An 18,878-nucleotide genomic window follows, 5' to 3' on the forward strand; every position below is an offset into this window, starting at 1 on the left:
GTTCTTTTCTTCAATGAGCACCACCACCGCCATCCTCTTCTACCACTGTAGCTATCGATCTGAGGTGATAATGAGCAGATAGCAGCGACGGTAAGTATGGATGAGATCGACAGAGGAGAGAGAGAGAGAGAGAGAGAGAGAGAGAGAGAGATGAGTCTGGTGACAGAGAAGAGTGAAAATGAGTGAGAGAGAAAAAAAAATGAAATCGAAATCAAAATCACTGAGCTTGATGCAGATCGACTTGATGCAGATAGGTTTACCTCTCGGTAAATGAAATCGATTCTGAAGCTTGATGTAGATAGGTTTACCTCTCAGTGATTTCTATGTAAATGGAATAGGTAAACAAATTAAATCACCGAGCTGATTCCAATCGATTCCTATTCTGAAATCACTCTGAGATTTAAGGGATCACCGAGCTGAAGCGAGAGAGTGAGCGAGAGATTCGAGGCATCTTCTTTCTGAGATTGAAGAGTAAAGAATGAGAGTCTCAAGAGGGAGGGAAAGGGTGTGAGAGATTATAACACATTTCGGAGGCGTTTTCTATCAACTAAACGGTGCCGTTTTGATTAGCACAAAAGGCGACGTTTATAAAACGCCGTTAAATATTAAAAAAGATGACGTTTAAGAAAACGCCATTATATAAACGCCGTTAAAACGAACATTTCCCGTAGTGGGTGAAGTGTGCGCTCGAGCGGTCGTCGCGGCTCTATTTCCTATAAAGTGCGTCGTTTGCTATTTTTAAGTTTGAAGCCGTCCAAAATCTTAAAGAAAAAGAAAAGACAAAGTGTTTTCTAATGGAGACTGTTTTATATGAGTTTCCTTGGTGTATAGAAAGTGATCGATTGATCAACAAACTACAGATTGTCTAACATCAAGGGTTGTTCTTATTATTTCGTCCACAAAAGAGAGAGGCGCTCTTTGGTGGATTCCGAAAAATTTGAGCTTAAAGTTTTGGTAGATTCTGGAGTAGCTAATTATCGTAGATTCGACATCAACGTTGTGAATTTAACGTTGGGTGAGACAATTTCGAAGTGAAAACGGTAATGAAAGAGGCACATTTGCGTCGGTTCAATTCGGGCGTGGATTCATTAGGTAATTAAGTACCACTTGTGTAATTCCTTTTTATTTTAGTGTATTGTTTTGTGACTTTTGTCCATAATTTTTTTTATCATAATTAGAAGTGCTTCAATTATAATTTTTCACATTAAATCATTATGTCAATTTATTTTTAATTATTTGGTTAAAATTAATATTCATATTTTAAAATTAAAATATAATCACAAATCAAATCTCAAAAATTTGTGTTGTGTTTTGTTGTGATTTCAAAATGTGATTCAACGTGGTAGTTTGAGTATGGTGTTTGGATGGAGCTGTGAAATTAATTTTCTACAGCTCTACAAAGCGTTTTGTCTGTTCTGTCAAAACCGAGCACGTGTTTTAATTTTTTTTTTCAAAACGGGACGTTCAGCTGGTTGACCGGAATAGTGATTTTTTTTTTTTACAATTTTTTTTTTTCAATTGATATATAATCGAAAAAAATATTTTCTGAAATTTTTAAAAAATTTTATGTGCTTTAAAATAATTTTGAGTTGTATGAATTGTAAATTTTTGTATCAAATTTTAAATGTCACATCAACAATTTCCACTCAAATTAAAATTCTTTTCAAAATTATTTTCAAAACTCTTTACCAAATAAATTTTTTACACTCAAATCATAATTTCACAACACACAAACTCAAAATATAACTCATACTCTTAAATTATATTTATAAAATTCTACCAAATGCTACCTTATTTTTTCACATTTCTTGACATATACCCCCAACAAAAATAAGAGAGAGAGAGAGAGAGAGAGAAAAAAGAAGAAGGAAGGTAGGTAGGTGGACAAACAGGCACATTGTCACATGCATCGTAGACAAACAAACAAGACTTGCTCTGATCTTGACTACATCACTATTCATTCTCTTTTTGGGCAAAGGTTAAAGTGACTTTTCACTGATGCTTTATTATTTAGATTCCCCAAAACCGGCACATGATCACATGCAAGCAACCACATTTTCAACACTGTCACGTACCCAAGCAGAACAGTGCAATGACTTATAAACTATATAAAAATAAACTCTCACAAGTAGTACCACATTTTTTATATGTAGGAGTGTTTTGAATTGATGATTAAAAATTATTTTTTTATTTTTTATTTTTTGTGAGAAATAAAAATAGGTTAAAAATTAAAAAGTGATTTTTAATCTATTTTTTAAAATAAGCCATAGAAAAAATAAACAAAATGGCCAAACTAAAAATTTTGGACAATGGTTTATATAGGAAAAATTATATGGTACTTTTGGGTTACATATGGTGTTATATTTTATTAGTTTAACAAGTATTTAAAATGATCTAAGTATATATGTTATTGTACTTTTTATAAAAAAAAATATATAAATAAATAAATAAGTAATATGATACAAATAATTACACTTATCTAAATAAATAACTTTAAATAAGTGATGTAAAACCCCTCTAACTTAAATTTTCCACACCAGACAATGGGGGTGTTTGGTAGGGCTTTTTTGAGCCAACTTATGGCTTTTGGCTTTTAAAAAGTTATTTTGGACTGTTTGGTTAAATTTATTTTAAACAGCTTCTGATTCTAATAACTTATTTTAAGTCAAAAAAGCTGATTCTGAGAAGCTGTTCACCCCTTGCTTCTGATTATCAACTTCTGTTGTGAACATATTAATTCACGGTTATACTCTTAGATTTTTTTTATTTTTTATTTTTTTAAAAATAGAAAAAGACACAAATGGACTATAAAATATTATTATTATTTTTTATGAGAAATGTAAACAAATAGTGAATAATAAAAAATAAAAGTTAATTGAAAAAGCTACTTCACAGCTTATTTAACAAACACTACTCAGCAACTTAAATCTATAATCTAACAGCTATACCAAACAGATTAACAGCTTCTGATTAAAGTCATAATCTATAATCTGTTAAATTATAATCTATAATCTGTTTTAACACCTACACCAAACAACACCAATAAGATAGCAACATATATAGTGTGGAGCTTTTCTTTACAACTATCAAATAATTTCTCCTTATATAATTACGTTTTGACCGGTCAAAGAAACAATAAATATTAAAAAAAGTTTATTAAAATATTTTTTTAAGTGTATTCCAATGAGTCAATAAGATACTCTTATATTTTAATAAATTATATTATTTTAAATATTTGATCTATTAAATCTTAATTTTTATATTTAAAATATTTTATAGACAATTTTACTTTTATAAATATTTTTTGAAACCTTAACAATTTGATGATGTGAATATTTGTATTAAATAAATTTGACAGTGTGAATGTTCACATCATGAAACATTGATGTGAATATTTACATGGTCAATATGAACATTAATGCACTTCACCATATTATTATTAGAGATATTTTGATAGCTATATCATTCATAAGACTTATTAAAATATAAAAAATAATTTGAATTAAGCGAAACATAAGTGAAAAGGGATTTATAAATAAATACTCCAAATATTAATATCATTAAATTATATTATTTTTTTGGTAAATTAAAATTATATACTTTGTTTACCATTGACTTTATTCTATATTGATGGTCTGTTTGTTTCGGTATATATATATATACACTACTAAAAAAAATACTTTTTGCGACCGCCATAAACCGTCGCAAATAATAAAAAACAGTCGCAAAAGACTTTTTGCGACGGCCCATGCGACGGCGGCAAATGGGGGTCGCGAATATGGGGGTGGCAAATACTTTTTGCGATGGCAAAACAACGGTCGCAAATTATTTGCGACCACCTAAACTACTTATGGCGACCCCTATTTTGCCGTCGCAAAAAACAAAGAAAAATACTAACATGATCTTTGGCGACCATCTTGTTACCGTCGCAAAAAATTAAAAATAAAAATAAAAATTAATAAATAAATAAACAAATTGTGAAACATTAAAGCCCTTTTACCTATCCAGCTGTTTATCAAACAAATTAGACAAATCAAACCCACAGCTAACCTCTAGATATTCTTACTATTTTCTTCAACTATTAAAGCTTGAACAAAATAAAAACAAAAAATGTCACAATTAAACAATTACTTTTAATATGTGAAACTTTTTTTCATCATATTCCAGTTGGGGTAATATCTGTCAAAACACTTCCAGTATACAATACTACTAATAGAACTTATAAAAGGCGTGTCAATGAAGCACAAGCATTTTAAAGCCCAAATGATGAACTAAAGGTTTAAGATCTAACACGAGGCCTTTCAAGGACTGGGAACATCATTGTGAGAAGACATAAAAATGCAATCAAGTAAAGACAACCAAACATGCAGAACTAAGCTTCTTATGGAGCTCATCCAATTCCGATTGATAGCATGAGAAACCACATGTTTTAACAGCATTAAAATCCACAAGCAAAAATAAAGGTGAATAACCAGTAGCAACAATAATTCTTTGTTCTCACATGATAAAAAAATCTTATTCCAATCTCTAATCAGAGTAAGAGGGGAAGGGGAATGGAGGCAGGATAAGACAAATCATTGCTTACTTCTAATATCCATACTACCCTTGTTTTTTACCGGTCATACCTGCAACCACCTGCAAAGATGCAATCCGAATAATCAAATTAGTTAAAATTATCCGTGCACAAAATTCTTCCATCAGGTACATATATATTTGAAGTAGTACATAAAATGCCCGTAACGTAAAAAATCACTTTCGAAATGTTGAAATGCAAAAAAAAAAAACCTTAGGGGTAAAGTACATGGTTTTTATAGGGGAAGAATCCTAGTAATTTTTCTAGGCAAGACATCAAAAAGGAGCCCAAAACTCCACTTATCAAGGTCTAGAGAAAGCAGCCGGGAAGCACTAGGGTCTACAAAAGGCAGCTATTGGAAGATGCCTAGTGATTACAATAACATCCTAATCTCATCATACCAGCACCAAATATAATATAAGGCCCACCATTTGATAAGTCATACAGTTAATTAAATTACTAAGAAACATCAGATGGAAGGACTGGAATACTGGCACCATTTGTTCACTACTCTTGAATTTCAAATCCTCAAAACAATTTTGATATCCAAATTAAAAATTCAAAATCCACTATCGAATTCAATGTATTTCTGCTGATGCATGTGGATTTAAACATGTTGCCAGACAGAGTTAATGGCATATCTATAAGCTATTCTGATTATTTCTGTTGTCAAAGGAAAACCTGCGACATTCCTTTGTACTGTGATTGTACAGTATTGATTGAAGGGCAGTGCAGTCCATAAAAGAAAATCAAAGATAGGACATGTTTATATATATAGTTCCAGCACATGATTAGAGAGAAAATCACAGTATATACGCATAATATGTATATAAAAATCACAGTTTATATATATAGTTCCAGCACATGTTTATATATATAGTTCACAGTTTATATATATAGTTCACAGTTTAGAGAGAAAATCACAGTTTATATATATAGTTCCAGCACATGTTTATATATATAGTTCCGACATTCCTTTGTACTGTGATTGTCCCAGCCCCAGCCCCAGAAACAGAACCAGCCTCATCATGATTAGAGAGAATTCAGTTAAACATTGCACAAGGAATACCAAAAGCACATGTTTATATATATAGTTCCAGCACATGTTTATATATATAGTTCTGCGCTCTTCATTGTAGTAGAGGTGTTTATTGAGTGAACATGGGACCTGCAACTTTGTTTATTCCAGCACATGTTTATATATATAGTTCTGCGCTCTTCATTGCAGTAGAGGTGTTATATTTGGGTAATCTAATTGGTAGTTCAATAAAAACTGATGCTTCTACTTTTTCTATATTGGTTTTATAATGTTCTAGAAATTCATGTGTTTCATTCAATATCAAGTTGGTGGATAGCTAGGTTCTTAATCATTTGAAGCCATATAATTAATAAATGACATAATGTACCTGTTCTTTCGCATAGGGCATGAAAAATTGAGTATTTGTGCTGCATACATTCTCTTCATACACAGCAAATATCACAAATACATGCATGGGGAAATATAGTGATATCCTTCAAGAACTTCATACACAGCAAATATCATAAATACATGCAGAAATATAGTAGAGTGGCATACCTATTCATTTTCTTTTGAAGCTTGCTGCCCACTAGATGCATCTGACACCTACAATATGTTAGTATAATGTGTTAATAATTTCCATATGTATATATGCAAATTGATAAAACGTAAAATTCGTCAATTTGTAAGTATTGCACCTCTCTCAAGCTCATACTCCCAGCCATACCCTGTGACTCTAAGAACAAAACACGTGCCGTTAGGTTCTTGATCATCGTAGTGAACCTAGACTCAACGTCTTGTGTCACACGCTGTGTGATCTCATCAATAAATGAAGGGGCTGCTAATGATCTTAGATTCAACCTGTTCAATAATTTTTCCAGAAGATAGATCATTGATGCAATACATTGAGAAGCCACCATGGCCTAATGTAATATTGCTTTTGATCATATTACTTTCGTCATAAATTAGTTTATTTTTTTTATTTTGTTTCCCCCCAATGTGGTTATCCCTTGCGATGAGTTGGAATAACATCTGTAAAGTTTCTAATGTGACACCCAAGGCATGTGATGCTCTTTTATTTGTAACGAAAATATGGGCAGTATGCACCAAGAGCATGCAATTACAATCAGGCTAGCTTGAGGTGTCTTATTTTGTCCATTTTTCATTTAGATTTTCAAAACATAATGAGGAAGTTGTGCATTCGTGGGATTTTGTTTAGGAGTGTAGGGGCATTTGTTAATAAGATTTTAGACGCTTAGGGTATGCGAAGTTTCATACAATGCACAACTCTACTCAACTCCTCTTGGCAATACCTCAATCAAACTACTCATGTTAGACCCAATGACAGTCTACTGTCTACGCTACCATTGTAGATGAATAAAGTTAGTAGATTGTGATGTTTGAATTATTTTGATCCAGAATTGAGAATATAAAGCCAAGAAGAGAACAAAATGAAACAAACAAACAGACTACCATAAACAGCATCCAAATCAAGCGAAAAAAAAAAGAAAAAGGCAGTTTGGTGTTGCTTTCTAGTACAATTGTTAATACAACTTCCCAGAATTAGGTCACTCACTCTAAAGATAATCTGCATGGATATTAGCTTTCAAATAATAGCATCCACATTCATTTCTTAAACCTTCTAGCTAATTAACAAAACAATGAACATTAAAAAAATAAAAAATAAAATTTAAAAATTAATCTAAATTGGAAGGATCTGAAACAGCTAACATATTTCATAATAGGCCACTTGTCTCTTTCCTCATGACATTAAAAAAACAACTCCAAGTTACATAAGTAAGAGTAAATGCATAAGTAAGAGTTTAAATGCATAATAGGCCACTTGTCTCTTTCCACTTTTAAAAATTTGCATAAGTAAGAGTTTAAATGCATCACTTTGACTAGAAATCTGCATGGTTATTAGCTCTCGAATAGGTTAAAAATGGACAAACGATTACTATACTTTTGGGAGAAAAATTGTTGCCTCAAAAATAAATAGGAGGATTTATTAGAAAACCCTTTTTCAAATACTTGTATCTCAATTAATTCATAACATATTCTTATATTGCAATAAGTCCTATCATTTGGATATTTGATTAAACAAATCTTAATTATCATATTTAAGGTATATTATAGACAATTTTATCTTTACAAATTTTTTTTGAATTTTTAGCAACTTGATAATGTAAACATTCATATATATTTTTTTAAAGATTTGATGTGAACATTCATATTTAACAGTGTGAATATTCATATCATGAAACATTCACCATTAATGCGAATATTATTAAGGGTATTTTGGTAATTATATCACCCATAAAACTTATTGAAACATAAAAAAATATTTTAAACTAAGTAGAATATAAGTAGATGAAGAGAGATTTATGAATAAGTAGAATATAATATAAACTTGATTTGGTACGGATTACACATTCCATGTTTTGAAACATTTCTAGATATTTTTCTATGAGTACATAAACTGATACATACAGATGAAATTTGCAAAACTTATTTTACAAACTATAAGGCTAGTATGTTATTTTAGTGGGTTTCATTTCAAAATCAAATTTTGTCATTGAATGTCACCATATGTGGTTAAGATTGTGAGGTATTGAATTATATAATTTCAATATACATAAATCTCAAACACCTGATTTAATAGTTGAAAGTGGATTGAGACAGAAGAATCAAGGGATTTAAGGACACAAAATCATGTGCCCACAAAATTTATCATTCTTCTACATGCACAGAATCCGATTCGATTCAGTGAGAGAATTGTGTTAGGTTGCATGATCAAATTCAGTACATTTAGAATTTTCCCAAGATTTATCACAAAAGGTCATCTAATTTTTGGGCCTTTGCATCTATTGCCAAGAAATTAAAGAGGGTTTAAGTTGATTAGAGTATAAGCTAGATTTGTCTACATTAATGCAGGTGTCAATAAACTTGGATGCAAATGGTGAATGCCAAGAATGTTCAGTGAAGTCATTGAATGAATGGAAAAAAGCATCAGATTTCCCAGTGATAAATCAAGACTACTCAGGTGCCAAAAACACATACATTTATGCAGCAACGACCTCTGGTTCAAGCCAAGCATTGCCACATTTCCCATTCGACACAGTGCTGAAACTAAACACTTTGAACAAGTCAATCCCCAAAACCCCCCAAGTTATGTTTTCAAACAAGATTTCGAAGTTACAGTCGCATTTTGAAAACACGACTTCGTAAAATAGAACATAGATTTGAAATATAAGTTTTAAACTGCTTGGATTTGAAAATTTTCTCTTAAAAATGTTAGGTAAAAAACACTAAGGAGCATAGTTTATCTTGAAATCTTAGAGCAGCCATGAACTTTGAAAGTTTTCATCAAACTTGGACTTGAAAACTAACATTAGTGCCCCATGGCTTATCTCATAAGCACGCTTCTAAGTGAGAACGTCTATCCTAACAATGCTTGCTCACAAAACTAATTTAATCACAATCAATCAATCCAATCATGCTAAAACTAATTTAAAATCCTACAACTCAGTTATAGATAGTGAGAAAACACGCATCGATTAGTTTGAAATGAAGGCATTGAGGTCGTTGTCTAACCTTAAATCAATGAAACAACTGTCAACATTAAGTCTCTCAGAAGTCCTTATATGCTAGCTGAGTTAGGTTTGGGCTTGACCTGTAATAACAGAAACGAGAGTTAAAAAAATATTAGATCTAGAATTTTTTCTTTCCTAAATAGAACATGTCTGATTGATATTCAAAGCACATGTAGCAGCCATGAAATGAACAGCATATTCAACAATTTTGCAGAGAGAAGTAATTTGAACAATTCAAGCGATGAAGTGTTTCCAGTAAGGAGCTTCCAAATTACTTACATGTCTTACTTACAATGAGTAGCACTAATGAGATCCAGGCAAGCGTGTACCAGCCTACACAAGTTTTAGAAGATAAAAATTATGATTTTATATAATCATGAAAGACTAAAAGTGAATTTAGTCTGATATCATCAAACAGAAACAGAGATGTTTGCTTACTGTAAACATTCAGCAGCAGTAAGATGACAGCAAAAACCCACAGTGGGAAACTGCAAAATCAACCCAAATTTAAAAAAAAAAAAAAAAAATCATTAGCATATAAGTGTCTTGGTAGATTCATTAAATGATATTCCCAAAGCCAGTGAGGAATATAGTTGACAATATTGAAAGAAGAAATGATGAAGTTACCTTATTCCCACCACCACCTTGAAGTCATCTTCCATGGATCTCTTAATATATTTGTGGAAATTAAATTTGGTATTTGGAGCAAAATGTGCCTACATACATATATTTATCAGACTTAATCTGTTGGGACATACCAGAATTGGTCATGCATATAATTAACATTTTAAAAAGGACTTTAGGCCCTGTTTGGAGTTGCTTCTAGGGGTGTTCATGTTAAGTATCAAATGATTGATGTGTTGTACTTGAATTTGATAGTGGATTTATTATATTGTTCAATTTAAATCGAACATGTCAATCATTTGAGATTCAACTTGAAAATCCTGGGGAAATGAAGAAGCCCACTTACGTTGATAAACCCATTGCGCATAGTTATATATTCCACCTTTGACACCGAACCAAAGAATTGCCTGAAGAATGCAACCTGGAATAAAAAATTATAATCCCATATCATGCTTTGAAATTAGACAATGTGCTATGATATTTTGAACAATTCATAATTACTCTGAGTTATAATCTTACAATCCATCTGATCCCAGGAGTTCTGGAAAATCTAGTATGACGTCTCACAAATGAAGTCTGATGACTAAACCTAAATCTTGCTGGATCTGTTTAAGAAAAAAAAAAAAAACTCATCAATAATATTACAAAATCCGAAAAAATTACTAAAAAATAAAAGGAAAATGTTTGGGACCACTTTTGGAGATGATGCCCACATCCCCAAAGTGATCACAGCCCTCCATGTATGTGTGAGGTTCATTCATACATCATGAGTAGTTCAGATTTATGGAGGTCTTGTGGGAGTGGGAATCTTAATCATTGCTCAAAATAAAATATGTGAATTACATTTGTTCCAAGTGTAGCACAACAAATTACACACTTCATTTTCAGGCAATTTTTCAAACTATTTTTTGGGAGCCCAACAATTAACATTAATCAGCCCCTGGAGATTTCGGTCCATAATGTTGCCATTAAGCTGGGCCGTTAAGCTGGCCCTATTTGAAATTTACGAAGGCCCAAACTTAGGCCCAATCTTCATATATAAAAAATAATTAAATGAGAACTGAGAACAGGAAGGAATTACCATTGGTGAATTGATATTCCAAAGACGACGTATCTGATTCCCAACCCTTCCATTTCTTCATCTGGTGAATAAATAATAAATAATAAATAAACTTGATAAACATAGCTGCATCCAAATAGCCTGATATGTAGATTGGAATTTTAAATTGAAGAATGTCTTCACACCTTACACCATTCGAAGTCAAGACCTTTGGTAGATGAAAAAGCTACCCCAGAAAATGAATAGCGGTCCACAATGAGGGTGGTTCCACTTCTCAACTTAGACTCCATTAATGATCTGCAAATACATTGTAGATGATCATGTACAATACAACCTTCACATTTCAAATATTTGCTTGTGTGAACGTCTAAAGTACCAATCGCTAACAGATTACATAGTAGAACATTTGGGGATTATAAATCCAACATTCTAATAACTTTACTGTCAGATGGATCTGTTAATATGAAAGAAAAAAAATGGGACCATTAGACAAACAAAGAGCATAATAACTAAATGATTTCGAAAGTTACAACATCATATTGCGTAGGAGGCAGAGCCCTTGCCCTGCAAATCTGAAAAAGTTCTGTAGACAGCTCCTGCAAAAGGCTTCACTAGTTGGCGATGCTCACAGAATCACTAATATGACTCAAAACAGGTACATGAGAATCTACTAAAAGTGAAACACGTAGCTCAAAAACCGTGTCAATATATTAGTATTAGATTTTGAAAAATGATTGGACCTAATATAAATCGTATAAGGTAACCCTGTGGAAAGATATGATCAACCAAATGGATGTATCCGAACCCGTCATATCTGCAGATCAAACTAAGCCAGAATCAGTGCCACATGACAACAATGTTTTGGATGACATCTGCAAGACTGATGCTTGCAGTTTTTCTTTACTAGAGTAAAAGTCACAAAATAAAATTTAATCTGTCCCCAAATCCAGACCTTTTTTCAGCAAAATGACAACATAATGTTTAACACTAATGTCGGAGTTGAGCATAAAGAAACATTTAGCACTTCATACACAGCTATTGTAACGCCCTCAAATTAAACCCATAATGTACATAGCATTAACGTGCATTATTAAAAGAAAATGAATCTTTTGAATTATTCATCAGAGTACTTTTATTAAAAGTCATTACATGGAACATCAAAATAAATGCCCTAAGGGCTTACATCTTTCCAAGCTAACACTTGGACACAAAAAAAATGAGTATTAACCCATTTACAAGTTAAGCCCTTGGCTTGAATGTTTACATGTAACCTTATTTAAAATAAATAACTAAAGACAAGTCTTCAAAATCCGCATCCTTCCAAACTAAGTCCTGGGAGGTTGCTTATCACCTGAACCTGAAAATGATGTTCCCATAAAGGGTGAGCCACAGCCCAGTAGGAATATACTAAACCACATATAAGCAATGAATAAAGCAATAGTATTTGACAGATGGTTAACCAAGATAATCAACCACTTCATTTTACAGTCTCATGACACTATTGTCTAAGAAACAATTTACTCTCCAATTTTATCAACATGGCTCAGAACCTGGCCAACCTACAACAGTGAATTACATATACCATATTCATATCCTTCCAATATCAACAAACAAATGAGACTCAAGCTCAATTCACAACACTTCATACTTCCAGATTGATACACATTTTAGTGCTGTATCAATAAAACACTTCTATATAAATAAGCACACATAAAAGTGATGCTAATGGAGTCCATCCCCTATCTCCTCCCAAACAAAATCCGGTTTAGAGGTCCATCCCCTATCTTCCCCTAAACCGTGGAGTACATCCCCTATCTCCTCCCACACAAAACAATGTATGCAAATGCAATGCTCAATCAATACACGTATTTTCTGTATCAATGCAATAATCAAAGTAAATGACTTAACCAATGTGATTAGTTTCAGTTATTCCTAATCCACATGCAATGTCTACAACAATCACGACTATCCTCCACCGATAGCCCAAAACAGTTATTTCTAAACAGGAAATAAATGTATCAACTAACATAATTCCAACATTTTCATAGGTGAGTGATTAAACTAACCAACTACACCATTTAATCAATAAATTCATTAATTCCATGAATTCAACTAAATTCCCCAATTTTCCCTGAATTGATTATATAAATTAATTTATTACAACAACTAGGGTTTTCCCGAAAATTACCAAAGTAACCCAACACATCAAAATACCAAAACTTAGAGCAAAACCTATAAAATGGAGTAGGAAATCCCTACCTCAAAGAAAACAACCCAAAAAGGTGAAGAAATAGATGAATGCCCAAAATACCAAAGTGCTCCAAATCGCCAAATGCTCAGATTAAATGGTAGCCCTTGCCTCACTCTATCTTTTTAATGAAGGATCTAGGGTAGAAACACACCCTATGTGGATCAAATCTAAGAAAGAAGGTGAGTAGGGAGAGAGAGAAGTCGAACCTGGGGTTTTGAATCAAAAGAATATGAAAAGACTGATCAAATCCCGCTGCTGTGTATATAAACTGGACAGGCTCGCTCGAGCGAAGACTTGGTCGCTCGAGCTACCAGACACAGAGAAACTACGCTCGAGCCAAGGAAGCCTTGCTCGAGCCAACAACTCAAATGCTCGCTCGAGCGAAAGAAAGCTCGGTCGAGCGAAAAACTCAAACCCTCAGGTCTGAACCCAGACACACGCTCGAGCGAAGGAACTATAGCTCGAGCGAAGGATGAACTAACTCGCTCGAGCGAAGAAAAGCTCGCTCGAGCCAAGAATGCTCAGCTACAGGTCCAAATCAAACACTACCTCTCGCTCGAGCGAACAACTACTCGCTCGAGCGAAGAACCAAAAACCTGGACAGCAACTCTTGGTTTCTAAACCCAACCAACCTGAAACAAACCTGCCCAACACATCCTATAATTCCAAAAGAGAAAATAAGGAAAAACAACAACAACCATTATACAATGACAAAATCTACGGAACAGTCCGGATACAATAATTAAATGGGAAAAGACCAGGGTCGCTATAACCTCCCCTCCTTCAAAGAATTTCGTCCCCGAAATTAAGCATGAATTTTTTTTGAAAACTGATTTTTTTTTTTTCAATTTCCCAATGATATAATATAACCATAATAAACAACTTGACCCAATACTGGTCACTTCATCTTTTTATCAAGAGGTATCCCACAATATAAAAAATAACATATATTTCAACCTGCACCACCATTACGCATTATTCCCTTCAATGTTAACAATTTCCATATCATATTCAATTGCATGATATATATAACACATCCAACAATGTAACCAACATATACAATGTTAAACTAATTTTCTATAATGAAACAAGTTTCAAGATACAATCAATTACCAAAACATAGTCAATGTTTTACAACTTAAGACATATATAAAGCTCTTAAGTTCAACAATATAACAGAATCTAGTTGTAAGATTACAAATCAACAAACATGTCCGGATATTTCTCGCGGACTTCCAGTTCACGTTCCCAAGTGGCTTCCTCCACTCCATGATGTTTCCACAAAACTTTGACCAAAGGGATGGTCTTGCCTCGCAAAACTTGATCCCGCCTATCCAAGACTCGAATCGGTCTCTCCTCATATGAAACAACCTTATCAACTACTAAATCGGTCCAATCCAACACATGTGATGGATCCGGCTCATACTTCCGAAGCATACTCACATGAAACACGTCATGTACTCCGGACAACTGCGGCGGCAAAGCTAAACGATAAGCAGCCTCGCCAATCCTCTCAAGGATCTCAAACGGACCAATGAACCGAGGGGACAACTTCCCACTCTTCCCAAACCTCATCAAACCTCGTCTAGGTGATATCTTCAGAAAGACATGATCACCTACCTCAAACACCAAAGGTCTCCTCCTACGGTCGGCATACGATTTCTGACGACTCTGTGCTGTAACAAGTCTCTTACGGATAAGCTCAACTTTCTCCGTCGTTTCCCTCACCAACTCTGGACCCAACAGAGGTGCATCACCCACCTCGGCCCAACACACAGGAGATCTACACGGTCGGCCATACAAGGCCTCAAATGGTGCCATACCGATGCTAGACTGGAAACTGTTGTTGTAGGCAAACTCTACCAACGGCAAGTGCCTCTCCCACGACCCACTAAAGTCTAGAACACAACCCCGAAGCATATCCTCAAGTATCTGAATAGTACGCTCGGACTGTCCGTCAGTCTGAGGATGGTAAGCCGTGCTAAAGGTCAACTTAGTGCCTAAGGCACTCTGCAAACTCTGCCACAACCTAGCAGTAAAACGAGGATCTCTATCTGAGACGATCGTCACTGGGACCCCGTGCAATCTCACTATGTCCCGAATATACAAGTCAGCAAGATGATCTACTGAATCTCTAACACGCATAGGAATAAAATGCGCCGACTTAGTCAACCGGTCCACAACTACCCAAATAGCATCACTACCCCGCTGAGCCCTCGGAAGACCCACAACGAAGTCCATAGTGACATGCTCCCACTTCCACTCGGCAATAGGCAAGGGTTGCAATAAACCCGCTGGCCTCTGATGTTCGGCCTTCACTTGTTGACAAGTAAGGCACTTAGATACGAAAGCTGCCACATCTCTCTTCATACCCCGCCACCAGAACTGGCGACCCAAATCCCGATACATCTTTGTGCCTCCCGGATGCACCGCAAGGCGTGAATGATGGAACTCTCGGAGTACTTCCTCTCGGCAAGACTTCGGCACAAACAGACGGTCTCGATATCTCACACTCTGGTCGGAATACACCGTCAAACCCTTCTCTACCTTCCCACCGGAAATCTTCTCACGGAGAGATTCTACCTCAAGGTCACCTCTCTGAGCCTCTAACACTCGAGTCACAAGTGTGGGCTGTGCAACAACAGAAAATAAGGCCGCAGCCTCAACGGATTCGCCTAGAAGTAAGTCAAACTCCCCAAGTGCACCCAACATCTCCCATTCTCGGATGGCTATACCAGCCATATCACCAATAGGTTTCCTGCTAAGGGCATCGGCCACCACATTGGCCTTTCCCGGATGATAATGCAACTCAAAGTCATAATCCTCTATAAATTCCATCCACCTCCTCTGCCTCAAGTTTAAGTCTTTCTGTGTAAACAAATATTTCAGACTCTTATGATCCGAGAATACCTCAAATCTCTCACCATAAAGATAATGCCTCCAAATCTTCAAGGCAAATATCACAGCTGCTAACTCTAGATCATGCGTAGGGTAATTCTGCTCGTGAATTTTCAACTGACGAGAGCCATAGGCAACTACTTTCCCTTCTTGCATTAACACACAACCCAGACCCTCTCGTGAGGCGTCACAATAGACTGCATAACCCAACCCTCTCTCTGGAATAATCAAGACCGGAGCGGTGGTCAGTCTAACTTTCAACTCCTGGAACGACTTTTCACAAGTCTCACTCCATACAAATTTGACTTCCTTCCGGGTCAACCTAGTCAAAGGCGAAGCTAATCTGGAGAAATCTTTTACAAACCGACGGTAATAACCAGCTAATCCCAGAAAACTACGGATCTCAAAAACGTTCTTAGGCTGTGCCCAATCCTGCACTGCCTTTACCTTGGATGTATCAACAGACACTCCTTCCCCAGAAACAACATGGCCTAAAAACTTGACCTCTTCTAGCCAGAACTCACACTTCCCAAACTTAGCATAAAGCTTATGGGCTCTAAGTAACTCAAGCACCACTCTCAAGTGTTCCTTGTGCTTCTCCTCAGAAGGTGAATAAATAAGGATGTCGTCCACAAAAACGACTACAAATCGATCCAAGAATTCCCGGAAGATCCGGTTCATCAAATCCATAAAAACTGCCGGTGCATTGGTGAGCCCGAATGGCATCACCAAAAACTCATAATGGCCATACCGCGTACGGAATGCCGTCTTCGGAATATCCTCTTCCCTGACCCTCAACTGGTGGTAACCCGATCTCAAATCTATCTTAGAGAAACAACGGGAACCTTTCAACTGGTCAAACAGGTCATCTATACGGGGCATAGGGTACTTATTCTTGACCGTAGCCCGATTCAACTTCCGGTAATCTATACAAAGTCTCAAAGCACCACCTTTCTTTTTAACGAAGAGAGCTGGTGCTCCCCACGGCGAAACACTAGGACGAATAAAACCCTTGTCTAGCAACTCCTGGAGCTGAGTCTTTAACTCAACTAGCTCGGCTGGGGCAAAACGATAAGGTGCCATGGAAATCGGTGCCGTGCCGGGCACTAGGTCAATAGAGAACTCAATCTCCCGATGCGGTGGCAAACCAATAAGATCCTCGGGAAAGACATCCGAGTACTCACAAACCACCCTTGGCAACACAATCTGAGTCTCATCATCCTCACTAATCAAAAAAATAGCAAGTAGACTACTAAGCTCACTCTGTCCTCGCGGAATGTACCCCGGTGGCAACACATCACCAACCCGGTCCCCCAGAAAATGAAAATACTCTCCGCTCACGGTACAACAAGTGACCCTCTGGCGGTAGCAATCAATAACTGCCCGGTATGACGATAACCAGTCCATACCCAAAATAACATCGAAACCCCTCATAGGCATAACTACAAAGGAAAATGGGATTCTATGATAATCAACCTCTATATCACAACCCCTAACACCTTGTTTCAAAATCAATTCACCTCCAAAAGGTGACACTACACAAATAGGAGATGCTAACTGTGCTAACTCCAACTCCAAAACAGATGCAAATGCAGCAGACACAAAGGAATGAAATGCACCCGTATCAATCAAAACATTAGCAACCGAGTTGCAAAACAAGAAGGTACCTCTCACAACTGATGGTGCTGGCACAAGATCCTGTGCGGTAACAGCATACACTCGCCCAGACGACCTCTGATCAACCTGCTCAACCCTAGGAGCATAAGATTGCTGTACTGACTGGGACGATGAAGCCCCCTGATTGGCCCTCGAGGCCTGACCTGACGGAGCTGGCTGCTGTCCCTGAATCGGCCTCATACCGGATGCACCAGGTGTGCCACCCAACTGCGGGCAATACCTCTTCATATGCCCTGGCTGACCACACTGATAACACGAGAGTGGCTGGCCTCTACCCTGACTCTGGCTCTGAGATCGAGCCGAAGATGATGTTGCTCTCTGAACTCCTCCCCTCTGAGGACAAACTGGAGACTTGTGGCCTAGCTGGCCACACTTGAAACAGGTAATGTCTCCCTGGCTGCCTTTCCCCGAACTAACACTCGGTACAGGAAAAGTCGATCGAGAAAAGCTACCCTGAGACTGCTGGGAATTATAACCCTTCTGTCTCCTACCATCATTCTGACCATCCTGACTCCTCTTGGAGCCCTTCTGCCCTTCCTCCTCCTCCTGCATCATAATCTCCATATGGGCTGCAGCATCAACCATACGCCCATAATCTCGAATCATAGTTCCCCCAACTCTCAGCTTGAGGCCACGCCTCAACTTCTTCTCAAACTCAATACAACGGCGTTCCTCAGACGCCACCAACTCAGGTGCAAACCTGGACAAACTAGTAAATGCAGCCTCAAATTCGGCCACTGAAGAACTCGCCTGCTTAAGCTGACAAAACTGGTCTCGTAGCTGCTCCCTGACTGCCGGAGATAAAAACTTCTCCTGGAATGCATTCACAAAAGCCTCCCATGTACCTCCTATACGCCCCTTAGTAAATTTCCACCACTGACCTGCATCCCCCTTTAACTGGAAAGATGCCAAGGTCACTTTCAACCCCTCGTCTTCGATGCCAAGCATCTCAAACGTCTTTGTTGTCTGTTCGAGCCACTCATCTGCCTTAAGCGGCTCTTTAGGATCACCCACAAATTCATCCGGATTAGACCGGAAGAACTCCCTCTTCAGAAAGGAAGGTCCTGCGTCTACAGCAACAACCTGAGCTTGATTCTCAGCTCTAAGAATGCCTACTGACTCCCTGAATGCCCCTGCTATCTCTCGGGCAAGAGCGCCCATAGCCTGCTGGCCTACTGGCTCGG

The 18,878-nt window shown here is 36.6% G+C and overlaps 1 protein-coding gene and 1 long non-coding RNA gene across 2 annotated transcripts; both read right to left on the reverse strand.

Moving 5' to 3' along the window:
- Nucleotides 1–4,365: 4,365 nt before the first annotated feature.
- LOC145814675 (uncharacterized) lies at nucleotides 4,366–6,729 on the reverse strand. The gene is made up of 3 exons (XR_014358020.1): nucleotides 6,290–6,729; nucleotides 6,150–6,197; nucleotides 4,366–4,635 (listed from the first exon to the last, which is right to left on the reverse strand). It is a non-coding gene; the product is annotated as an uncharacterized LOC145814675 (long non-coding RNA).
- A 2,782-nt stretch (nucleotides 6,730–9,511) lies between these two features.
- LOC145814685 (MLO protein homolog 1-like) lies at nucleotides 9,512–11,265 on the reverse strand. The gene is made up of 5 exons (XM_082911666.1): nucleotides 11,054–11,265; nucleotides 10,890–10,950; nucleotides 10,328–10,413; nucleotides 10,155–10,229; nucleotides 9,512–9,900 (listed from the first exon to the last, which is right to left on the reverse strand). The coding sequence occupies exons 1-5, from the start codon at nucleotides 11,156–11,158 to the stop codon at nucleotides 9,808–9,810; spliced, it is 420 nt and encodes a 139-aa protein (XP_082767792.1). The 5' UTR covers nucleotides 11,159–11,265; the 3' UTR covers nucleotides 9,512–9,807.
- Between the last annotated feature and the right edge of the window lie 7,613 nt (nucleotides 11,266–18,878).

Source organism: Camellia sinensis, unplaced genomic scaffold (genome assembly GCF_055761805.1).
Source record: "Camellia sinensis isolate YWXY unplaced genomic scaffold, ASM5576180v1 Unanchor12, whole genome shotgun sequence".
In the NCBI taxonomy this organism is placed as follows: Eukaryota; Viridiplantae; Streptophyta; class Magnoliopsida; order Ericales; family Theaceae; genus Camellia; species Camellia sinensis.